We start from the raw sequence: 26,849 nt of genomic DNA, 5'->3' as shown, positions 1-26,849 counted from the left end.
TGGCAACATGGATACAAAACTGCCTAAGAGACAGGAAACAGAGAGTAGTGGTGAACGCTTGTTTTTCGGACTGGAGGAAGGTGTACAGCGGTGTTCCCCAGGTTGGTACTTGGACCACTGCTTTTCATGATATATATTAATGACTTGGACTTGGGTGTACAGGGTACAATTTCAAAATTTGCAGATGACACAAAACTTGGAAGTGTAGTGAACAGTGAGGAGGATAGTGATAGACTTCAAGGGGATAAAGACAGGCTGGTGGAATGGGCGGACATGTGGCAGATGAAATTTAATGCAGAGAAGTGCAAAGTGATACATTTTGGTAGGAAGAATGAGGAGAGGCAATATAAACTGAAGCGTATAATTCGAAAGTGGGTGCAGGAACAGGAAGATCTGGGGGTGGATGTGCACGGGTTATTGAAGGTAGCAGGGCAGGTTGAGAAACCGGTTAAGAAAGCATACAGAATCCTGGGCTTTATAAATAGAGGCATAGAGTACAAAAGCAAGGAGGTTATGATGAACCTTTATAAAACACTGGTTCGGCCACAACTGGAGTATTGTGTTCAATTCTGGGCACCGCACTTTAGGAAGTATGTGAAGGCCTTTGAGAGGGTGCAGAAAAGCTAGAATAGTTCGAAGGATGAGAGACTTTAGTTACGTGGATAGACTGGAGAAGCTGGGGTTGTTCTCCTTAGAGCAGAGAAGGTTGAGAGGAGATTTGATAGAGATGTACAAAATAATGAGGGGGTCAGGCAGAGTAGATAGAGAGAAACTGTTCCCCTTGGCGGAAGGGTCGAGAACCAGAGGACACGGATTTAAGGCGATTGACAAAAGAACCAAAGGCGACATGAGGAAAATCTTTTTACGCAGCGAGTGGTTATGATCTGGAATGCACTGCCTGAAACGGTGGTGGAGGCAGATTCAATCATGGCTTTCAAAGGGGAATTGGATAAGCACTTGAAGGGAAAAGATTTGCATGGCTACAGGGAAAGGGACTAACTGCAATGCTCTTGCAGAGAGCTGATACGGGCTCGACGGGCAGAATGGCCTCCTTCTGTGCTGTAACCAGTCTATGATTCTATGATCCTGCAAAATCCACCTAACTAACATCTAGAGGTCTAGGGACTGGTGCTAAAGTTAGCAGAGCTGTCCCACAGACTAGTCAAGCAACAACCTGACATAGTCATACTCACAGAATCACACCTATCAGCCAATGTTTCAGCCTCCTCCATCACCATCCCTGGGTATGTCCTGTCCCACCTGCATGACAGACCCACTAGAGGTGGGGTATAATGGTATACAGTCGGTGAAGAAGTGGTCCTGGGAGTCCTCAACATTGACTCCAGACCCCATGAAGTCTCATGGCTTCAGGTCAAACATGCAAAAGGAAACTTCCTGCTGATTACCACCTACCACCCTCCTTCAGCTGAGGAATAAGTCCTCCTCCGTGTTGAATATCACTTGGAAGATGCACTAAGGATAGCAAGGGCACAGAACATTCTCTGGGCGGGAGACTTCAATGTCCATCGCCAAGAGTGGCTTGGTAGTACCAACCCCTGACTGAGCTGGTCAAGTCCTGAAGGAGACAACTGCCAGACTGGGCTTGCAGCAGCTAGTGAGAGAACCAACACTTGACCTCGTCCTCACCAATCTACCTGTCGTAGATGCATCTGTCCATAACAGCATTAGTAGGAGTGACCACCGTACAGTACTTTTGGAGACCAAGTTCCGTCTTCACACTGAAGACCTCCTCCATGGTGTCGCTTGGGACTCCCATCGTGCTGAGTGGGGTAGATTAAGAACCGATCAAGCAGCTCAAAACTGAGCATCCATGAGGTGCTGTAGGCCATTAGCAGCAGCAGAATTGCAAACCACCACAATCCGTAACCGCATGGCCCAGTATATCCCTCACTCCTCCATCACCATTAAGCCAGGTGACCAACCCTGGTTCATTGAAAATGAGGTGCCAACCTGGTGGAGCTATAACACAGGATTACATGCACGCTAAAGAGCAAAAGCAGATAGACCACAAAGCAGTCCATGTTCTCATACTGAAAGACCTGGACAACATCCAGGCTTGGGTTGATAGGTGGCAAGTAACATTTGGGCCATACAAATGCCAGGTAATGACTATCTCCAGCATGAGAGAGTCTAACCACCACCCTTTGACATTCAACGTCATTACCATTTCCAAGTCCCTCACTATCAACATCCTGGGGATCACCATTGACCAGAAGCTCAACTGGAACAGCCATAAATTTTGTGGGTACTAGAGTAGGTAAGAAGCTGGCTCACCTTCTGACTCCCCAAAGCCTCACCACCACTTGCAAGGCACAAATCAGGAGTGTGATGGAATACTCTCCACTTACCTAGATAGATGCAGCTGCAACAACATTCAAGATGCTTCACACCATCCAGGACAAAACAGCACACTCGTCCACTATCTTAAACATCAACTCCCTCCACCACCGGCACACCATGGCTGCAGTGTGCACTAATACATAATGCACTGCAGCAACTCGCCAAGGCTTTCTCAGCAGCACCTCCCAAACCCGTGACCTCCACCACCTAGAAGCACAAGGGCAGCAGGTGAAAGGAACACCATTACCTCCAGGTTCCGCTCCAAGTCCCACACCATTCTGACTTGAGCTTATATCGTCGTTCCTTCATTGTCGCTGGGTCAATTTCCATGAACTCTGTATCTAGTAGCTTTGTGCGAGTACCTTCACCACATGGACTGCAGCAGTTCAAGAAGAATGCCCACCACCACCTTCCCAGAGGCAACAAGGGATGGGCAATATATGATGGACTTGCCAGCAATGCCCACATCCGAAAGAATGATACTTTTTTGTGCCCACAGAAAAAATACAATGGGGTCAAAAATATGAAATGATGAAAATTAGATGGCTGCTAAAGTAATGCTGTGTTCATTTTTTGTAAGGCCATACATAATAGACTATTAAAAATTATATAATGTCACATATAATTTTATACTGCATAATTTATTGGTTCTGGTATAAAATAAGTTTTAATGCTGAAAGCTATGAAATTTGCACAACAATCAAAAAATTCTGTGGCTTCCAGAGATCATCTTCCACAATCGGCTTTTGACTACACTGAAATATGAGCCACAACCATTTTTAGATTAGGTAAAAAGAAATTTTCCAATTTATTCCAATTTAACAGCTAAAGAGGCTATGAATATCATTTCGTCAAAAAAACCAATTTAAGTGCTGTCAAGACAAGATTATCCAGCTTGGAAATACTTTTAGGCAATCTGTTCATTCATAGAATATTCAGAGAATTGCAACTCTAAAACACAAAAGCATACGGCACACTTTTTCTGATACTTTACAATATTGAACCTCTATTCCATCTTCTTCTCAAGATAATTAATTTTGTTGTTATTTAACCTTGAAAATATTTTTGTCTCCACTGATGTTTGGAATGTAAAATAAATATTTAGGGACTGAAATTCCAATTCGGCTGAGTGCATCGTCAGCTTAAGTGCCGGAGTGGGCCAGAAAATGGCACAGAACCCGATTCTACTGGGGTTTCTACCTGTTCAGAAGAGGCTCAGAAACTTTGGTGGGGGTCCATGGGCCGATCTTCCAGCTCAACTGAACATATGCCTATTGAGAGCAAAGTGTAGGTTTTGTTATGGGCCCATTAAAGGCCTGAAAATGCCAGACAGAACATGTAATGAATCCATTGAGAGCTAAAGAATTGGGTTGCTATGTGCCTGGGGAGACCATTCCTAGGCCTTTTATGCTGCATCAGAGCGACATGGCACCACTCCAACTTTCTGGACCTCCATCGAGCATAAGGCATCAGGCATGCTGAGGCATCTTTACATCGCCAGCTGCCCAGCCTGAGTATGTTAATGACCCTGTCCTCGTAATTTGGGATGGAGATTATGACAGGCTCCACAGGCGACTGGGAGTTCCGCTGTGCACCACTTCTGTTGACACAGCAGGCCTCCTGGAATTTCGGGCCCTTGGGCGGGGTGTAAAACGGGCTGCTGATTCTCTATTGCCCGTTTTGCGCTACCACCCAAGAACAATTTCATCCCCTGTGTGTCCTGGTGCAAACTGACTTCCAAATATCTTCTCACACACAAAAAACAGACGTACACAGAACACAGGACTTCATGGGGTTAAAATTCAACTTTGGCAGGGGCTCAAAATGGGTGGTATTTGAATTACTGACCCTGCAATTGGAATTTCAGGATTTTGGGCTTTTGGTTTTCTGTTAAATTAAACTTACACACTGAAGACTCCATCTGTATTATGAAGATCAGAGCACAATTGTTACTTATTGATAAACCAGCATTTTTGATATAAACTGAGCTGAGCAATTTTCTACATTTGCAAGAAAAGATGCTGTGATTGTCATAAAATGAGCTGCTTCTGCATGAGTTAAAAATTTAGAGAATTTTTCCTTTCTACCCATGAATTGAATTTTAGTACAAAAATCATTTACTGGCAAGCCAGTCAGTGTTGACAGTTCATTTTGTTCCACAGACAAATAAGTACTTCCTAATCTTATAAGCTTCTCTTCGGGGACCATTTTTGCAGAATGTTACTTGCAATATATCCTGTCACAAGTAACAGTCACTAACCCAGGATAATGGAGAGAGACAGTTGATATGATGTTAAAGTTAAAAACATCGCTCTTCAATCAGTGATCCTTAAAAAGTGATTGACCCTTTAAGATCTATTGTGGAATTTTTACATCAAATCAAAAACATACTTAGGGTAATTTTTATTGCTATATATAATATGCTGCTGCATTGTAAACTGCAAAGCAAAATTCAGTAGATAAATCTGTATATAATGATGCAGAAAAAATCCAGAACCAGGTCATTAATAGTGAATTGAAAATGTTTCTGTCAAAAATTACTACTTGTCATATTGATGATAATCCTTGGTGTTATAAAAGTGATTGATTATTAAAAAACATATTTATTTTTGACATCCATGATGTTGCTTATTCATTCTACAGGCCCTGCTTCAAGTATTGCCTATTTGTTATGCCAAGGAACAGTCATAAAGGCTTTTGCACAGAAAGGCGTCAATGTTGCTTGTCCTATTCTGGTTAACTCTTTCAAGTTATCAACTGAACTATCTTACTTGTTGGCGAGCTAATGGCTTAAGTGTCAATCTATTAACTAATCTTGAAATACTGCTTAATTCTAAAATAAGATAACATCTAATGTATATATAATAGGAAATTCTAGTACCAAAATCATTCTGAAATCAGGGCACAATTATAGAATTGACCCGAAGATAAAAAAAATGACAGAAACATGAACATTTTACCATTTGTGAAAGCCATCCAGCCCTCTTGACTGTACTAAGTTTAGGCCCCTTTCAGGGCTTGATTTTACACATGAAATTTTGGACATTTTATTTAACTTTTGATATGAGAAAACTCTGCATGGACTAGAGATTCTTAATATAAGATAACCATGTGATAGGAAAATAGGACATAGAAACATATTTATTCAGTGTTATATAATTGCATTCAAATTTATAAGAGAACTAGGAACATAGGAAGGAACATAGCAACATAGAAACAGGAGTAGGCCATTCAGCCCCTCAAGCCTGTTCTGCCATTCAGTGTGATCATGGCTGATCTGAATCCTAACCCCATTCACCTGCCTTAGCTCCATATCCTTCAATACCCTTGGCTAGCAAAAATCTATCAATGTCATCTGCAAATTTTGAAATTGTGCCCTGTACACCCAAGTCCAAGTCATTAATATATTATCAAGAAAAGCAGTGGTCCTAGTACCGACCCCTGAGGAACACCACTGTATAACTTCCTCTAGTCCGAAAAATAACCGTTCACCACTACTCTCTGTTTCCTGTCACTTAACCAATTTTGCCCCTTTTACTCCATGGGCTTCAATTTTGCTGACAAGCATATTATGTGGCAATTTATCAAACTTTATGAAAGTCCATATACACAACATCAACCGCATTGCCCTCATCAAGCCTCTCTGTTACCTCATCAAAAAACTCAATCAAGTTAGTTAAACACAATTTGCCTTTAACAAACTTATCCAAGTGACTGTTAATTTTGTCCTGGATTATCATTTGTAAAAGCTTCCCCACCATTGAGGTTAAACTGACTGGCCTGTAGTTGCTGGGTTTATCCTTACACCCTTTTTTGAACAAGGGTGTAATATTTGCAGTTCTCCAGTCCTCTGGCACCACTCCCATATCTAAGAAGGATTGGAAGATTATAGCCAGCATCTCTGCAATTTCTACCCTTACTTCCCTCAGCAACCTAGCATGCATCACATCCAGACCTGGTGACTTATCTACTTTAAGTACAGCCAACCTTTCTAGTATCTTCTCTTTATCAACTTTTAGCCCATCCAGTATCTCAACTACCTCCTCTTTTACTGTGACTTTGGCAGCATCTTCTTCCTTGGTAAAGACAGATTCAAAGTATTAATTTAGTACCTCAGCCATGCCCTCTGCCTCCAAGCATAGATCTCCTTTTTGCTTCCTAAATGGCCGCACCACTCCTCTTACTGCCCGTTATATGCCTATAGAAGATTTTTGGATTCCCTTTTATGTTAGCCACCAGTCTATTCTCATACTCTCTCTTTGCCCCTCTTATTTCCTTTTACACTTCTGCCCTGTACTTTCTATATTCAGCCTGATTCGCACTTGTACTATCAACCTGACATCTGTTATACGCCCCCTTTTTCTGCTTCATCTTACTCTCTATCTCTTTCATCATCCAGGGAGCTCTGGCTTTGGTTGCCTTACCTTGCCCCCTTGTGAGAATGTACCTAGACAGTACCCAACCCATCTCCTCTTTAAAGGCTAACCATTGTTCGATTACAGTTTTGCCTGCCAATCTTTGATTCCAATTTACCTGGACCAGATCCCTTCTGAACCCATTCTGGTGAATTTGCCCTGCATTCCTTCCAAAGCCAATATATCCTTTCTAAGGTGCGGTGCCCAGAACTGTACAAAGTACTCCAGATGTGGTCCAACCAGGGGTTTGTATAACTGTAGCAAAACTTCCTCCCCTTTATATTCTAGCCCTCTAGATATAAAGGTTAACATTCCATTAGCCTTTTTGATTTTTTTTTACCTGACCACTACATTTTAGTGATCTGTGTACATGGACCCCTAAACCTCTTTGGACCTCCACTGTTCCTAACTTTTCACCATTTAAAAAATACTCAGATCTATCCTTTTTTGGTCCACATTTACCTGCATCTATGATGAATAGTTGAGGCCCCAGCACAGATCCTGTGGGACACCACTGGTCACTTCCTACCAATTCGAGTACATAACCATTATTCCTACTCTCTGTCTTCTACCACCTAACTAATCTCTTAACCAGGTCAATAATTTGCCTTCAATTCCATGAGCTTTAATTTTAGCTAACAGTCTCTTATGTGGAACCTTATCGAACGCCTTCTGGTAGTCCTTATAAACTACAACCATAGTCATTCCCCTGTCTACTACTATTTGCTGTTGGTCTGAAAACACTAATTTATTTTCCAAGAACCAGTCAAAAACACTTAGTTCACTGGGGAGATCTCTTACAAACTTCTTTCCAAATTTTTTACCCCCAGTTCTGCCAGACTCCACATTCCATCCCTAGTTCTGTCAAACCACAGACTACTCATCTACAGTGTTAGAAAACACTAGGACCCCCTCCCTAGTGCTATTAAATCCAGGAACTGCACCACAGTGCCATTAAAACCTAGGACCACCTTCCAGTGCTGCTAAACCCCACAAATCCCGTTCCTCTCATGTTGGTAAAGCTCAGATACCTACTCCCTACATCTTGTCTGGTACTAGCCCACAAATTACTAGATTTAATTTTATAATTTTCTATGGTGGTATTTGGTGGCCTCTAAGATACTAATATAGTACCATAACCATTAGATTAATGGACCCTTAAATTCCATTTCGATGAAAATCTGCAGGGTGCATCGTCCCCTTTTTAGTGGTGGCTCTGTTTTTTCTGGCAGTGCTACAGATGTTCCATTGCACCATTGCCACATTTCTCTGGCTGGCCTTGGTGGGCTCTCTCTGTGTGGCAGAGATCCATCCCTGCAATATTAATGAGTCTCGACAAAGAAAATGGGTCTGGGTAATGGCGGTTTCAGGGTTGTTGATGGAAATCTTGCTCCAACACACCTCCCATGGTAAACCAGACCTAGAGGAAAATCTACCTCTATAAATCAAAAATGGGAAGTCAGCAAAAGCTATGAGAAAAAGTGAATGAATCAAAGTGCTCAAAATCTTTTTGAAGATCTTGTCATTTTGGATCTTCCATTAAACTGAAGCTTTAATACTAGAAATATGGTCATTAACATAAGAGAAATATTTTAAAAATTACATGATTAAACTCACCAATATTTCTGTGTTTGAAATACCTGCAATAATGTTTTCCACTGGAGGCTCTTATCTATTTGAGGAGGCTACGGCTGGAGTTCATGCGGTTTCTCAGTCTTCAATCTCAGCTGAAGAGACTCACTATATTACAGCCTATCGTTCTCGGAATACATTTATGTCTACAGTCTACAGAATTTTTTTATGATTAACAGCTAATCTGGCCATTCATACAAAGTGCTATTATTTGCTGCTTTTAAACCCACCCCTCCTGTGTATCAATAAAAAATTACTACGGATGTGGGCTCCCAGGGAAACCATTATTGGAAAAGTTAAGATAACGTTAACTTTTTTTGTGTGTAAAACACCTAAAACGAAGCAAAGCATGATCTCTTCAGCTTTTACTCAGATACCTTTAAAGAACAAAAAATGTATATTATATACTAGATGATCTCCCACAATTACAGTGGGCAAGTACAGTAACAGACCTGAACACAAATACAGCAGGCAAGAAAAACATGGAGTCGGAAAGCACTCAAGTAGAATCGATGCAGAGCAGTTTTTTATATTTGGTAATATATTCTAAATAGTTACACTAGATGCATTCTTTTATCTTTGATTTTATGAATCCTAATTGTTGTAGAGCTCCTGTATAAACAGTAACAAGTTCTGGAAGGGAGGGTCTGAACAAACACGATTTGAATGTGTATACTCAAGTACAGCATTTTAGTTAACAGAAAGCATTATTACAGATGTATTTGGTAAAGAAGGAAAGATTCAAATTAGTTTAATCATTTTTAAAGTTTTATATATTTCTTGCTATAAAGACACATACCCCAAACAGACAGTAAAGGTAAAAAGCTGCTCTGCCATCTTACCTGCAAAGGTTTTTTATTTATATAATTAGTATTTAGTTATGCAGTAAATAAGAAAAGCACTATGACCGTGAAAACCCAAAACTCCCACTCTGCTGAAACCGGGCTTTCATCTACTGGCCCCATTGGCCCTGAATTCCTTGGATAAAGTGCATTTACATAAAATGGACAGTTCCCCGTGCCAGTCGTGGTGCAGTTGATGCACCCGCTAGGTGGGTGGGAAGGAAATTAGTGGCTGAGGGCAGCTGCTGGGAGGGGGAATGCTGCTGGGGCCGACAAAGATGCTTCTTACAAGAAAAAAGCTTGTCCTTTCATGAGAAGCAATCGGCTGCCATAAGGAAACTGGCCTAACAAAATGTAGTGGGCCAAGAAATTCAGGCATGCCCATTTTCGGTTAAATCCCTGCACCTCAAATGGTGAGGCCTGAGGTACACCCGATATTGGATCTTGGGTCTCATTTCCATGAAGGGGGCAAACCTGGAAGGAGGGCAACGAGGAAGGGGTTGACCAGGAAAGGGGGGTGGCTGGGAAGAGGGGTAATTGGGTCGGGGTGTGGCCGGGTCAAAAAGGACGTGGTGGCTGGAGGTGAGGGGGTGGGGGGGAAGGGGGCAAGGTAGCGGCAACAATTGGGGGCCCGATGGCTGGCAGCTCCTCTGGGCCCCATCAAGGACGTCTGGGCTTCTGCTGCTGCTCCTTTCCACCTGCAAACCGCCCTGATACCAGCCTCCCACCACAACTTACATTGGTGCTGGTGGGCGACCTCTGGTCCCCATGATTTTGACCTGCCTGAAGCCAGTCAGCTGTCTCTTTTTGCCCGTTTTCGTCAGGCAGCTAGCTGGCAGGATGTAATGGAGGCCCAGCTATTAAAATCAACCTGGTACTATGAAGCTTACCAAACAGGGATATTAAATCTCGTGTTCATGAAAATGCTACTTCTAGTGTGGATTCCAAAAATATATATGTTTCATAATAAATTATTACCTGTGCAAAGTGTTGAAACGTGTACGGGTGCTATGGCTATGAAACAGAAAGTTCAGTTTATGATTGTTACAGTGGCAACTGTATAACAATACAGGCAAAGCAGTTGTACTAGGCATTTCTCAGTAGAATTTACTTGATGAAACAAAATATGCTAGTTCTCTAGTTAACTCAATAAAAATACATCTGAATCATAAAATGGTGACATGTTTTCAGGCTCTGTAGCAGCAGGGGCCACTGAAGAAATCAGCAGGTGAGTTTTTTTAAACTGACTTAATTTGGAGCCAGCGGTGTTCCTCCTACCTCCATATTAAAGAGATATGAGGACCACATTAAGAGGCGCTTGCCTCTTGTTTGCCTTCCCTCTGGACATACGTGCTGGTTGGCTTGGCGCCAAAATTTAAAGGGCCCTGACAGGTGAGCTGTATCAGTACGCTCACATCTTGCCGGATTTATTCCAATGAAGCCCAAGGATGAATTTAGGATGGTGCTCGGGCCACTCTCTTCTGGCGCGTGTGTCCAGAGCGCCGACTATTTTATGCCTGTTGTCGGGCGCTATCGAAGTAAGACTCCTATGAGTTTACGAAATGGGTTACAATGTTATACAAAGATGTGGAAATTAGAGCGAAGACTTTTAGTCAACTATCCCTCATTTTTGTTGGCCTTTTCCTTGGCTGGCTGGTTGAGAGATACATCTCTAGCTGCAAAGATTGAATCAGAGTTGGTGCACAAGAAATACATAGCTGCACTTCCCCAAAGTCTAAACAGTTGACAGTTAAGCAAAAGCTAAGAGAGCAGAAACAACATCTGGTCTTGACAGATAAACGTTGCTTATGAGTTAATGTATTATTTTCAAGATTTGCTAGAGGGTGCTACAAAATAAATATTAAAATGGTGTCCCATTGTTTAAGCAAATGTTTCAAGCTCTTGATTGCTTAACCATTCAAAATATGTCTGGTGAAATATGAAAAATTCATTAACAGCATTAACATTATTTTGAAGAAAGAAAACCACAAGTCAAAGCTAGGTCATTTTCTGAAAAGGCAATTAAGGATACACATTGGCACAGGCAATAATAAAATTAACTGGTCAAAAGCTAATTTATTTTTATGACTCATTTAGTTCTTACTATATTATCTAAACATCCTCTGGTAATGTCATGAGGTATTTGTCAGTTTGACACAGAGAATGATAGCAAACAGCCAAAAGACACTCCAAACATGTCAAAAAACTAAAGAAGCTAAAACTTTTCACATATGTATCCTTTGGATCCTATGTATCCTTTCTTCACCATGTGTATATATTGTCACTATAGGATGAAAATTACTGTGAGGTCCATTTAGACTTTTGGGCAGTTGACTGGCAGAGCGCACTGGCAAAGTGGCCCCCATGATTTTGAGGCTTCGACCCCATTTACATTCCGCAGGCAAACGATGCAGCTTGCCAAATTTAGCAAAGGAAAACAGGTCAGAGCTGCCGCCGGCAAGGTCAGTCGTGGGGTGGGGGGAGTCGCAATCGTGGAGGGCGGGGTTCCAGGGCAGCAGCGGCCTGGATTATTTTTGTGGGCCCTAGTGGTGCCCTCCTGCTCCTGCAAGGCCCACAAAGATAATTCAAGGCTTGCCTTTACTGGGCCTCTTCTCTTCCATCGCCCGTGGAACTGGTTGAAGCCTGCACTGCGCCCACCTAAAATGGCAATCAGGGTCCTATTAATGTCATAGGGCCTCAATTTCCATATTAAAAGGGGCCTAGCACCTGAAACAGGCAGCTGCTTTGGATATGGGCCCTATTTAAAATGGTGCTGGCTGCAACGGGACGGTAACGCTACTGACCCCATTTTGAGCCCATCGCTGCCCCGTTAACACCAGGCAAAGGGAGTTAAAATTGACCCCTGTGAGTGATGCTATCACACAAATGCTTAACAGGCTTATGTCAAAGTCCTCTCTGCTATTTTAATGGAAGCATTGATTATGTTTATTTTATTAGATGCCTCTGATGCAATGCAATTCATGTTTAATGCTTAGTCTTCAGAACTACAAAATAAGCACTAAAAGCCACTATTTGCTTCCTTTTCAAAGAAAGGTAGGTGTTAAAATATTGTAACAGAGTGAGAGTTGTATCCGACAAAGAGAGAGAGAGAAAAAGAAAGTAAAACATGAGTGACAAATGGCAAGCAGGAAAGTACTACCTGTCCCTGTTCAATACATTGTACAATGTAAGGACTGAATGTGGGTGACTAATCCACATGGAGAAGAGTGAAGCAGAAGCACCTCAGATAATACAGGTGACCGTCTCGTTCGATGTAATAAGTAAAGACCCATTGGGGGTGAATAAATTAAGCTGGTTTGGCTACCACAGTCTGCATGTCTAATTCACTCCTGGGTCCTGGGTTAATAACAGACTGTTACAATACATTAAAGAATTGTGCAACTGTATTCCATCTACTAATGTTTATATAGTTCTCTTATGATTTACATTTTAATTGTTATGATTTGCATTTTAATATCACTATTTCTTTCAATTCAATTGCTTTGATAATCAGTGAGCTTTACTGCGTTGCGTGGGTTGTGGATGAGCCTTAAGAATGATTCCAGGGAGTGGCAGTGGTGTTAGTATGCACTGTTTGCTTGCCTAGTGGATTTTGATTTTGCCACCAGACCTTTGACAGCTATCTTGTTCGAGTGGAAAAGATTATGTTCCAGATAACAAATGTATTACTTCTGTCTGGGGGGAGTGGAGGGTGCTATTGATATGTCAACCAGCTGCTGGCAATGTGTCAGGATCTGGGACCATGTGGCCGATTTTAACCCTACCCTTTTTTAAATGTGCAGATCTTGATCTAATGTCATTGGGCCCCAAGGAAGATTTTAACTCCAACCTGAGCAGGGAAGTAGTAAGTCTGAGGATTGGGAGGGTTTTAGAAATCAGCATAGGATGACCAAGAAATTGGTCAAGAGGAAGAACATTGAATATGAGAGTGAACTAGCAAGAAATATAAAAACAGATTGTAAGAGCTTCTACAAGTATATAAAAAGGAAGAGATTAGCGAAAGTAAACATGGGTCCTTTAGAGGCAGAGACAGGAGAAATTATAATGGGGGTAAGGAAATGGCAGAGACGTTAAATAAATATTTTGTATCTGTCTTCACAGTAGAAGACACAAAAAACATACAAAAAACACAAAAAAAAATAGTGGGGAACCAAGGGTCTAATGAGACCAAGGTACTTAAAGTAATTAAGATTAGTAAAAAAAAAGTACTGGTGAAATTAACGGGAGTAAAAGCTGACAAATCCCCCGGACCTGATGGCTTAATCCTAGGGTTTTAGATGAGGTGGCTGCAGAGATAGTGGATAATGGTTTTGATCTTCCAGAATTCCTTAGATTCTAGAATGGTCCCCGTGGATTGAAAGGTAGCAAATGTCACCCTGCTGTTCAAGAAAGGAGGGAGAGAGAAAACAGGGAACTACTGGCCAATTAGCCTGACATCAGTGGTAGGGAAAATGCTAGAATCTATTATTAAGAACGTAGTAACAGGACACATAAAAAATCATAATATGATTCGGCAGAGTCAACACGGTTTTATGAAAGGGAAATCATGTTTGACAAATCTATTGGAATTTTTTGAGGTTGTAACTAGCAGGGCAGATAAAAGGGAACCAGTGAATGTAGTATATTTGGATTTTCAAAAGGCATTTGATAAGGCGCTATACAGAGGTTGTTACACAAGATTAGGGCTCATAGGATTGGGAGTAATATATTAGCATGGATTGAGGATTGGACAGAAAACAGAGAGTAGGAATAAACGGGTCATTTTCGGATTGGCAGGTTGTGACTAGTGGGGTACCACAAGGATCAGTGCTTGGGCCTCAGCTGTTTACAATCTATATCAATGACTTAGCTGAGGGGACCAAGAGTAATGTATCCAAGTTTGCTGACAATACAAAGCTAGGTGGGAAAGTGAGCTGTGAGGAGGATGCAAAGAGGCTACAAAGGGATACAGAGAGGTTAAGTGAGTGGGTGAGAAGGTGGCCGATGGAGTATAATGTGGGGAAATGTGAAATTATCCACTTTGGTAGGAAGAATAGAAAAGCAGAATATTTTTAAAAAGGTGAGAGACTAAGAAATGTTGGTAGTCAGAGGGATTTGGGTGTCCTTGTACATGAATCACAGAAAGTTGACATGCAGGTACAGCAAGCAATTAGAAAGGCAAATAGTATGTTAACCTTTATTGCAAGGGCTTTGGAGTCTAAGAGTAAAGAGGTGTTGCTGCAATTATATAGGGCTTTGGTGAGACCCACACCTGGAGTACTGTGTACAGTTCTGGTCACCTTACCTAAGGAAGGATATACTTGCCTTAGAGGCAGTGCAACAAAGGTTCACTACTTGATTCCTGGGATGAGAGGGTTGCCCAATGAGGGGAGATTGAGTAGAATGGGCCTACATTCTCTAGAGTTTAGAAGAATGAGAGATGATTTCATTGAAATGTATAAAATTCTTCACTCAGAGGGTTGTGAATCTTTGGAATTCTCTACCCCATAGGACTGTGTCATTGAGTATATTCAAAACTAAGATCGATGGATATTTGGACACTGGTAGCAGGTACGGTAGTATAGTGGTTATGTTACTGGACTAGTATTGCAGCGGCCTGGACTAATATTCCGGAGTCATGGGGCCCGATTTTAGCACCCGCTCTCGGGTGCGTTCTCGGCGGGGGGGCCTCGAAAATTGCGAAATCCAGGAGCGGGACCGGATCGCGCCTCGATCCCGCCCACTTCCGGGTTCCCCGCTGACGCGCGGGCGTGCGCGCGCAGCCCCCGCTGGTGGGAATCCCGCAAGCAATTAAAGCCAGCGGGATGCCACTTGACGCTATTTACTTTGCTATTTCAGGTCATTAACTGACCTGATTAAGGGACTGTGTGTGATTTTTGAGCAACATGGGACTGTTTCCCGTACTGGGGGAAACACTCCCAGCTGGAATGGACGTGTTGCAGCTGTCAGCCTGTGGCAGTTGCAAAGGTCCATTTGACAGGGGGGGGGGGGGGGGGAGACCCTCACTCATTGCAGGAGGCCACTCTGTCACTTGGGACAAAGTTTGGCCTCCACCACCCTCCTCCTGACGGTCAAAGTCGCAAACCTGCACACTTACCCCGGGGTCCGGAGACATGTACCTACCTTGCGGACCCCCTCAGATGTACATCTTGCGGATGGGGGCCGCAGTAGCTGCAGTCATGACCTCCTCAGAGGGCGAACAGCATCACCAGCCTCGCCAGCCTCGCCATCCACGCCGTCCACCTCTGACACGTGGAGCTCCACAACAGAGTGCTGTGACACATCCACCTGTACAGCAGGAGGGAGGGCTACCGCAGAGAGAGATGCGTCGCAGAGGGCACTACCCTCGCCACAGGGTCCACAGACCGAGGCGCAGCCTCCTGGACCTCTCTGAGCAGCAGTGCACACGGAGGCTCAGAGTCACTCGACATGTAGCCGTGGACATCTGCAGCCTCTTTCATGCCGAGCTGCTCCTGGCTGGCCCGTGCACCATCTTCCTACCTGTCGGTGTCAAAGTCACCACTGCCCTCCCGAACTTCTCCTCCGCATCCTTCCAGGGTGCCACCGGGGACATCACCGATGTCTCTCAGTCGTCTGCGCAGAACAGCCCTGCAAATACACCTACACCCACTCTGCAGTGACACAATGGGTGGCATCAGTGGTGGGTCCTCATAGTGATACCCAGGAGTGGGCTTTATTGCACAAACCGGACAGGATTCGCGAAGACATGGCAGTAGTGGTGCCAATAGAATGTGTGATGTGAGTTGTTCTGAAATTCAATAGAAGTAACAACCATGACAAACCCTCAAACACCCTTGTGCATCCCCTTCATGCTCACGACACGTTTGCCTTACGCTGCCTACTGCACATATGTGATGCATGCCCTGTGGCTGCAGCACAGGTGGTGGCAGGTTGAGTGAGGCTGGCCGTGAGAGAGAAGCACGAGAGGGTGAGTATGGGATAGAGCCATGAGATTGTATGAGGATTGGGTTGCGTGGTAGTGGCGGGGTGAGTACTGGCGAGGTGAGTAGGTGCAGGTAAGATGAGGATGAGGTTTGAGTGGGTATGAGGGGTGATGTGACAGAGTAATGTTGGCAGTGCCGAAGGAGATGTGGGGTGGGGGCAGTGATGTAGCAGACGGAGTGTAGGGGAAAGACTACGTGTACTCACTGTGGCTGACCTACTGAGGTCATTGGACCGCCTCCTGCACTGTGTGCAGGTGGGCGATATGTTGGTGGCACGGGTGACCCCCTCTGCCACCTCGAGCCAGGCCGTCCTGGTGGCAGAGGCGGGCCGCTTCCTCCCGCCCGCCGGGTGGAAGATCTCTGTCCTCCCCCTCCTCCTCACCCCATGTATTGATACCTGGGGTGAGGGATCATTAAACTGGGAGCAGCCGTCCCCCTGTGCTGCTCCATGCAGTCATCTTTGCTATTTGTTGCAGCATCTGTCAGTGGAGGACTGCCCCTTTAAATAGAGCGCCTCCAGCTGACAGATCTTACTGCGCATGCGCAGCCCGCCCGACGCGCAGATCAGCAGCGGGGAACCCGGAGGAGCAAGTAAGTGGATCCAATTAGTGCATTGCCTGCTGCGATCGCGCGGGAAACCCACTAATTTCACTGGGCGCGTTACCAACGCGCCCGCTTGCCCATCCGCCGGGAACCCGCACCACTGGTAAAATCGGGCCCATGAGTTCAAATCCTACCACGGCAGCTGGGGAATTTAAATTCAATTAATTAAATAAAATCTGGAATTTAAAAAAAACTAGTATCAGTAATAGTGGCCATGGAACTACCGGATTTTTGTAAAAACCCATCTGGTTCACAAATGTCCTTTAGAGAAGGAAACCTGCTATCCTTACCTGGTCTGGCCTATATGTGACTCCAGATCCACAGCAATGTGGTTGATTCTTAATCGCCCTCTGAAGTGGCCTAGCCAGCCACTCAGTTCAAGAAAGCAGCTCACCACCACCTTCTCAAGGGCAATTAGGGATGGGCAATAAATGCTGGCCTTGCCAGCGATGTCCACATCCCATGAACAAATTTTTTAAAAAGGGGAATCAAGGGATATGGGGATAGGGCGGGAAAGTGGAGTTGAAGTAGAAGATCAGCCATAATCTTATTGAACAGCGGTGCAGGCCCGAGAGGTCATATGGCTTACTCCTGCTCCTATTTCTTATGGAAACTACCATGGCTTTCCCACCAGGTAAAGTCAAATGAGAAGAGGATCAGAAGCAGAAGAGGTTATTCAAGAAAGAATGTCAAGGCCTTGGAGACAGTGCAAAGGAGATTTACCAGAATGGTACCAAGGATGAGGGAATTCAGCTGTGTGGAGAGATTAGAAAAGCTGGGATTGTTCTCCTTAGAGCAATGAAGATTAAGGACAGATTTAATAGAGTAGATAGGGAGAAACTGTTTCCACTGGTAGGAGGGTTGATAACCAGAGGACACAGATTTAAGGTAACCGCAAAAGAACAGAGGGGAGATGAGGACAATTCTTTTTACTCAGCAAGTTGTTATGATCTGGAATGCTTTGCCTGAGAGGGTGCTGGAAGCGGATTCAATAGTTACTTTCAAAAGGGAAGTGGATATATGCTTTAAAAAAAAGAAATTTGCAGGGCTATGGGGAAAGAGCAGGGGAGTGGGACTAATTGGATAGCTCTATCAAAGAGCTGGCGCAGGTACGATGGGCCAAATGGCCTCCTTCTGTGCCTTATGATTCTATAAAGGTAAGTTTTTTTTTACTTAATCTTAATTTGTTTTGCACTTTATTACAAGTTGAGGCCACCTTGCTGATTCTACGAATGTGAGTTACCAGCGGGAAGCCCCACCTGCCAACTGTCTATATGGGAAATAATAGGTGCTTTCTCCTGATATCCTGATATGCATGGCCAGCAGGGGTGGCTCTCCACCAATAGCGCACATTTGTAAAATCAGCCCTTGCTGCCTCAGAAATAAAAATCCCAATCGCCAAAGCACTTCACAACAAATACATTGTGTAAAGCACCTTGAAAAATGTTTATGATGTGATATGGCACTATAGAAGTACAAATATTATGTATTATAATAAATCTGCCCGGTGATTTTCTCTGGTCCTGCCAGAACATTTATGTGGGCTTTTTAACCACAAAGTGCACTTTTTGATCATTCTGTTGGATTCCACTTTACACTATGAAGAACACTCATGGCATGATTCTTTTCTGACAGTTATAGGCATTACTGAAGAAATCAGAGTAATGATTTCTCTTCTAAGAATGATGGACTATTCGTTAGTACAGGCAAGGTGGCATGGATGAAGTGGCTTTGGAACTGAGTAAAGACTCTTTGTTTTCATTGCTTCCGACCCATTTTGCAGATTTACTACCACCAACATTGATCAAGTTGCTTATTTGCATGAGAAATGTGTTAAATTTATCTGATGTCAAAAATGCCTGATTGTATGTCTTAAATTTACACCAGCAGTGTGACATGATCTAGGGGAATCAAAAAAGAAGCATTATCAGTTTACATAAACTAAATGGAGTAAATGCAGCAGATATGTCTACGGTATCTTTATAGTTGTCAGTCTTACTCTGATCCAGATCCATTTCCAAATAAGATGTTTGGGCCCAATATACCTCTCTAATGCACCAGCTCAGCTCCAAGGTGTGAAGAAGAGAAGAAGGTGGAGACCTGTTACGCTGGGTCTTGGGCCCCCTGTATGTTGCCCTGGAATTTCCCAGGTTTTTTTCAACAGTGGGCAAAGTGCTTCCACTTACAACAGGTGCAGGTAAAATGTTGCCACGTAAATTAAGCAGGATGGGGAGATCCCAGCTTTCCAGCCTCATACTCCTGCTGGTTTGCTGGAAAGGCACTCAGACATAGGGGCACCTGAATAAGCTACTTGCGCCTGGCCACCTCAAATCGAAGGGTCTGAAAGCAGCAGACTGTAAGACAAAGTTGGCCAAAAAAGGGTAAGCAGCCTTTCTTTATTCAGGGACTTCTCACGGCTGGAGACCCTTGGCTGTTGTTTAAGGACATGCAACCACAGTTGGCAGCCATCTCAGGCCTACGGCAACACCTGGCTTTTTACCCTGATTCTGGGAGCAAGCTATTGTCAGGGGACAGGCCCATGTTGGAGCCACATCTGGGCTGTGCAAAAGACCTGAACCAGGGACTGATTAACACGTGAGCCTACAAGACATTTGCCCAGAGGCCCCAGCCAAATATGGGCCCCCTGGTAACACAGGAAAATTGCATACAAACGCTGGATCAAAGTATTCCAGCCTTTAAAAATACTGTCAGAAGGAAACGAGGCAGGATTCGTGTTTTAATGGATCGGAGGTGTTGTTTAGAGGGTATGGAGGGGCCCCAAATGTTTTGGGTGCCCAGGGCCACAAGAATCCGGCTCTGTCTGAACTCACAAAATGTAACTCAAAAGCATCGCCTGCCACGTGGTTTCCTCCGAACATGATGTAGCTTGGCCCAAATCCATCAGTACGTGATGGATGCTGAATGAAGATTATTCTTCTTGTACCATATGACAACAGATCATTTTCCATAGATGACACATGCTATTTTCAAGGATTGGCTTGGGAATTAATTTATACCATGAATTCAGAGATTTATACCATGAATCGGTAGAACTTGGAACTTTAACTTTTTTAAGTAGACTTACTTATTTACCCATTAGAATTGGTACTGATATCGACTTCACTAACATTCTCCATGCCAGCCTCCCAAACTTCACCCAACAAAGGGATCATGCAAGAGTTACAGGTTAGTTGCTGGATTATTGCTTCTGGCTGCTGATGCATTTGTACCTGTTTTTGGAGCTCTCCCATACTTGAATACTAGGACGAGGGGACATAGCCTAAAAATCAGAGCCAGGACTTTCAGGAGTGAAGTTAGGAAAAACTTCTACATGCAAAGGGTGGTAGAAGTTTGGAACTCTCTTCTGCAAATGGCAGTTGATGCTAGCTCAATTGTTAGATTTAAAATCTGAGATTGATAGTTTTTTGTTAACCAAGGGTACTAAGGGATATGGGGCTAAGGCGAGTATATGGAGTTAGGTCACAGATCAACCATGATCTCATTGAATGGTGGAATAGGCTCGAGGGGTTAAATGGCCTACTCCTGTTCCTATGTTCATATAATAAAGTTTCAATACTCTACAGGGAGTGGGCAGGCTAACTGACAGGCAACAGCAAGGGCACTGGTGGAGTGGCAGGAGTGGGACAGGAATGCTGTCATCCTGAGAGAGGACCACAGGTTCATGTTCCATGTAGCCACTGCCGCTCGCTGCCTCCTGTTACACGCCATCTTCTCCTGCAAGAAAGCAGGACGTGAGTCAGTGAGTGTCCTGCAAGATGTTTGGGTAATGGGGCTGTCATGGTTGAATAGCAGCCAACGTGTATGACCTGTGGGTGTGCGGCTTGCAACAGTGGTAATGTGTGAGGATGAGATGAAGCATCTGATTGAAAGAGCTTGTTGGTAGGTGGGTGATGGGGGGTGCAGTGCGTGGAGCAATGGATGCGGCTAGTGGTGCAGTTGGTAGGATACGCCATTTGACGGTTGAATTCACGCACCTTGACCACTCATGTCAAATCACTGACTGCTTCCTGCACTGCATCCATGTTCTTGGCACTATGCTCCTGGCATTGACCTCATCCCCTACTGCCTCTGGCACATATACCTGGAGGGCCTCTTGCCCATCTGCAGATATAGGATGCCCCACCTTCTGTCCACCTCTTGCACCAAGGCCTCTTGTGCATCATCAGAGAACCTTGGTGCACGCTCTCTCGCAGGCCCAGTACAAACTCAGATCGGCAGATTGGTGGGGTCTGGCATGCAGATTGGAGAATGTAGGATGTAGTTGTGAGCAACCTTTCATCAACGTTTTAAAATAAATCAACAGTTTTTAAACATAAGGATGGGACCTGTATTTGTGTTTCACTTGTGCGATTTCTGATCTCCATTCAGACTCGTACCTTATATTTTGAAAATATAAGAGTCCTGCAAACTTTGAGCAGCCAAGTTGTTGCTCATTAAAAATTCCAGAGTTCCCATCATCACCATGCTTCACTGTATTGCAGCACAGATTCACTCCACAATTAACTTCCATCACTTCTGACAGCCACAGTGCTCCTCCCCTTTAAGGGACCAGCCACTCCCGATATCTGGCCCCCCTGCTGGTGTGTGCAGTCACTCAATAGCGCAGGTAGCAATGACTGCATACAGCAATCACTGAAATCACCAGGCAGCACGAATATTATGTGCTGCCTGCATCTCAAAGACCAGGTGTGGGTTAATCGTGTACCGTGATGCTGCTAGAGTTTGCGGGGTTGGTGGGTGGCCACCTAATATGTATGGGACCGCGGGCGCCTGTGCTATGATTGAGAGCATCTTTGATGCCTACCTGCCTGCCACTGGGTGAGTTTCCCAGGGGCTCCCATTGAGAGCTCTCTTGGCCTCCTGGGAAAATAGAAAACCATCTCTCATCTGTGGGGCCCCTACGGTGGGGCCCAGCTGTGACCACCTGGAGGCGCTGATCCCTTTTCTCTCTCGCCATGCCAGTAACCAGTCCTACATCAGATCTGAACTGAGCCAGGAAAGCAGGAATTCCCAGTGTAGGGTGTCCCTGCTCCCATTTCCGTTCCTGCGGGCTCCCCTGACATCAATGACTTTGTAAGTTACTAGCCTTTACAAGGCCAATGGGAAAATCTCACAAATGGTGGGGACCTGGTGCAACCAGTCTCTGCCATTTTTCAGTCGGTTCCACCAGATATGTAGTGAAATGCCCAAGGAAATTTGGGGACCATTGATTTATAGAAATTCAGAAGCAGAATGGACAATACATGAATATGTCAACAATTTAACATCTCCTGCTACTCTGCTAATGCACTTCAACTGAAAGAAAATGCCAGTTGGCTTTACATGTTTGTCAAGGTATCAGAAAGGGTTGTTTTAGATATCTGAGTGTCAGGAGCAGATGCTTGAACATTTTTAATAAACTTGGGCCTGTTTTCAGACGGTGGGTAAAAATTGTTCTGTTGTAGTTGAAAACCAGGCCAATCAAATCCAGAATTGTAAAATTTGATATAGGCACATCAAGATCAATCTTTGACATGTTTTAAAATTGGCTGAGAAAGTATTTTTAAAAAGACCTCCTACTGCAGGACGAGTCAATTCATCCATGACACAAACAGTGTGATTGTGCCTGGACAAGCTAACTTGTCTATAGCCCAAGAACGGTTAAAAAATGGATTCTAGAAATCTTCATCATAGCTACTTTGAAAGTTAATTTTACTATTAAAATCAAATTACTTTTGAATGGATTACGGTCCCAGTTGTAAATACGGTCAAGGTGAAGAAAATTATCATACCAGTTTTTTGCATGAGTGAAAAAGGACCTATAAGTCACAAATACCAAAGACATAAGTGAGTTAAATGGTATTTCACTTGAGTAAAAGAATGTCTGTAGCACGCTATCAATGGTGCAATATTCTATTCATTTCATGGGTGATTTCTTTTATGTTTCATAACGTTCCTTGCAAATCAGAACATTAAGTGACAATTCACTTCAGGGAACTTTCACGTTGCCGGGCAGTGAAATTATCATTTGCAGCTATGATATAAATATTCAATTCACAATGAACCAAGAGTTTTGACAAACTAAATATCTGAATACTGCACTTTTCAAAAATCAGTAGTTTGATAGGTAAAAACAAAATTATAGTTTTTCTTAATCATGCTTAATATATTACATATAATCTTTCCTCCCCCCGGATCAAATATAGGCTAATGAATGCCAGAATGTGATTATAAGGCAGTCATTTAATTTACATGATATCACAAACTACGTAAGACAAGCTTGAGTAATTAAGAACCATCGTCTAAACCCAGAGAATAGACTACATCCTTGAAATCATTCCACTTTATCTATTATTATTTATTATATTGTGTATAGGTGTGAACATGGGATTATATTACTTTTGGCCAGTTGTGTTAGTGTATACACTAACTGTCAGTGTGCATAATAACATACACTGAGGAGGATTATAGCATGATTCAAGCATGTTTATCAAGAAATAATCTTCAATATCCCAGCTGATCACTGGGGTATTGAAGGTCCAATGTATGAATACGATGTAATTATTCAGAACTGCCCACAGTTTGGAGATTGTTGTACAATTGGCTGCCACTATGAATCATTTGGTTTAAATAAATTCTGTAAATTTACTAACAACTAACATTGGTTTATGTATTTCTTTCTGTTTGAAGCACAAAGCATTTAGTTTTAAACCTATGGTTTAATGCAATCAAATCTTTCTGATGTTTAACAGCTATCCGATATAAAGTACCAGTATTAACAGAAGAAAAGCAAACAGAAACAATATAAAATTCTGACATACCTTTGTTGTACTTGTTGGTCGGTATTTGGACATCACTTAAGCTGATGTTAACAGGCAAATTATTAAAATGTTCATTGGGATCCAAAATAAATTCCTTCCCAAGTTCCACGTAGTTGCCATTTTCATCCTTTTCATTTATTAAAACAGCATTGAAGTATTCATACTGAAAACAAAGTAAGTTCATCATGGATAATCAACTCAATGAAATGTATGACCATAACAAAACAATAGCATCACATTTTAGTCAGCAGGGGGCATGCACACAGTTATTTGTGCTTTATAGCATAATGTTGTACAGCACAAAATATTGGACATCTTAAATAGTGGTAATGTAACAATCGAAGGAAGCTGTGCTGATAACAAATATTTTAGACGTTCAGGAGATATGCAGTATCTCCAGAAATAAATAACCCAAATAAAGTGTCATTAATGTTATTAATTGCCTACTTTACAATTACTTGAGATGCAATAAATGCAAGCATTTTAAATATTCACATTTGTTATATCATCAGCTTTTTAATATAAGGTCTTAAAAACTAAAAGCTCTACCATTAACTAAATATGATTGTTTAGTTCAAAGAATCATCAAATTTTCAATGAATGCAGCAGGTACATAATTGCACAGTAACACAACTTGGATACTCATGCTTAATAAACAGTCCAAGAACATAGCCTAGATTTTCCAATTGGTATTATTTTAACACTGTCGGTAACCTAATTTGAATTGCCGCTGGCATAAAATTAAGCCAATCAGAAAATCTAGGCCAATAATTCTTCACTTTGACCAATCATAATAGTTTATTAATAGATCTCTTGTGAGGTTGTAGGTCCAGGGCCTGGAGTATGGCTTTTGATTTTTACCACCACCCACTCCTGTTCCCATTCTGAAGCAGCAACCCCACAATGTAGTCCTAACTGAGACACCAGCTCCCCTAAATGGTTCCTGGTAACTTAACCTATGAGGAAGGAGAAAACTGACAGATGATTAAAGAATGAAAACATTTAGGACTGCAGTTATACTTAGTGCAAAGCAATTTGAGATGGACTTCTTTAGGAGGTCTCACAACATGTGACTTCATTGCATTCTGGAATCAGATCAGTGTTTAACTCCATAATTATACTGGCAATTTTGTGATTTTGCACACCTAAAACTGCTTTACACAATGCAAAAGTGGCAGTGGCAGTTGTATTTGCATTTGCACAACCTAGTTTATATTCATCTTCCCAGTCTACTACTCACTACTCTTACCGTTCCTTAATAATTTTGTTTTCTGCTTTCCTCATTTTTGGCCTTCAGTACTTTCTTACTTTACTTCTTTGCCCCTCAATAAAGGAGCAAAATGCAAGAGCAAGGCTGATAAGAGGGGAAGTCTATGACATTGGTAGAAGAATCAGTGAGGTCTCCAGAAGAGATATGACAGCGGGGATAAGGGCACATCAGGAATTAACATTTTCACGTTAACAATCCATAAAATGGTGGGGGTAGAGGGCAGAGAGAATCAGAAGAGCAGGAAATGAGGGGGAAATAGAATACTGCCATGACATCCAAAGGCTTTTATTGAGGAATGTCTTTGGTTCCTTGTTTTATGAATAGAATTTTTTTTGAGAGATGGTGAAATGCAGAGTGGGAGGCTGAAATTCCTGGGTTAGGAGGGCAGAAAATGAGACTTCTGCCAAGGTGAACCTAGAATTTTGAGTGGAACCTGGATCTGCCAAATTTCCACCCATTTTACACTGCTGCCCAAATTCAGATCAGAAAGGGGCGGACAAGCCTTCATGTGCCCACAGCCAGCTTTGGGGGTGTGGCTGAGCGTGTTCCCTGCTTACCCCAGGAATTCCAGCCAGCATGCATTGGTTAGGCCCAACGGAAGCCATGCCTGCTGAGAAAAGGCCTGTGTTCAGTATTGAGCCCTGAAAAAGGCTCCAAACACTCGAGGGGATTGATTATTTTACAGTGTCAAAAGTTTCAGCCCACATGGGAAGAATATTTTAAAATTATCTCCAGCTCAAAAACTGCCTTTAACTCCCCAATTAGAGTTGCACCCTGCCGCTCTGATTTTCTGCCACTTGCTCAGAGTGGGAAATTCCATTACATCGCTACAGGTGCGGGCTACCAATCCCGATTATTGCAATGGCCCTGTCCCCTGAATTTAGGATGGTATAAACGGCCTCAAGAGTCGGTGTATGGAAGTCCCACTCTATTGCACTTCTGGCAGTGGAACAGAGACCCTAGAATTTAAGCCCCTGTAGGGGCAATTTTAACCCTACCCAGCTGGCAGGAATGGTGTGGGCGGATGGTCGATTACAATTGCTGTGCAGAACTTAGCACTCGGTTACCGTTGTGTTCCCGCCGGCCACCATTTTAAACACTCTTTTTTTAGTCGACCCAGGCACCCCGCTAGAGACTGGTGGGGGCCTCATGAGTACTTCCAAATTGGGGTCCTATGAAGCAATTAGGATGCCGACATGATTTTAAGTCGAAATCATGGAGGCATAATGTGGGGAAATGTGAGGTTATTCACTTTGGTAGAAGAACAGAATATTGTTTAAATGGTGAGAAACTATTAAATGTTGGTGTCCAGAAAGACTTGGGTGCCCTGGTACAAGAAACACAAAAAGTTAGCATGTAGGTACAGCAGAGAATCAGGAAAGCAAATGGCACGTTAGCCTTTATTGCAAGGGGGTTGGAGTACAAGAGTAAGGAAGTCTTACTACAATTGTACAGGCTTTGGTGAGACCACACCTGGAGTACTGCATACAGTTTTGGTCTCCTTATCTAAGGAAGGATATACTTGCCTAAGGGGCGGTGCAACGAAGGTTCACTAGATTAATTCCTGGGATGAGAGGGTTGTCCTATGAGAAGTTGAGTAGAATGGGCCTATACTCTCTGGAGTCCAGAAGAATGAGAGGGGATCTCATTGAAACATATAAGATTCTGAGGGGGCTTGACAGGGTAGATGTTGAGAGGTTGTTTCCCCTGGCTGGAGAGTCTAGAACTAGAGGGCATAGATACAGGATAAGGAGTCGGCCATTTAAGACTGAGATAAGGAGGTATTTCTTCACTCAGAGGGTTATGAATCTTTGGAATTCTCTACCCCAGAGAGCTGTGGATGCTGAATCATTGAGTATATTCAAGATAGATAGATTTTTGGACTCTAGGGGAATCAAGGGATATGGGGATTGGGCAGG

General features: G+C 43.1%; 1 protein-coding gene and 1 long non-coding RNA gene across 2 annotated transcripts in view; one reads left to right on the top strand and one right to left on the bottom strand.

Annotated features, from left to right (window-relative positions):
* cacna2d3a (calcium channel, voltage-dependent, alpha 2/delta subunit 3a) overlaps positions 1-26,849 on the bottom strand; it is a 633,142-nt gene that overhangs the window by 336,984 nt on the left and 269,309 nt on the right. Inside the window, exon 5 of the mRNA XM_067998742.1 lies at positions 23,661-23,823. Coding sequence (XP_067854843.1) covers positions 23,661-23,823 — 163 coding nt within the window. The remainder of the gene's footprint in view (positions 1-23,660; positions 23,824-26,849) is intronic.
* LOC137334183 (uncharacterized) overlaps positions 1-26,849 on the top strand; it is a 127,362-nt gene that overhangs the window by 22,072 nt on the left and 78,441 nt on the right. The window lies entirely within an intron of this gene.

The sequence above is a fragment of the Heptranchias perlo genome, chromosome 17, assembly GCF_035084215.1.
Source record: "Heptranchias perlo isolate sHepPer1 chromosome 17, sHepPer1.hap1, whole genome shotgun sequence".
NCBI classification, from domain to species: domain Eukaryota; kingdom Metazoa; phylum Chordata; class Chondrichthyes; order Hexanchiformes; family Hexanchidae; genus Heptranchias; species Heptranchias perlo.
The sequence above is the reverse complement of the archived record's forward strand: the minus strand, read 5'-3'. Positions and strand labels throughout refer to the sequence as shown.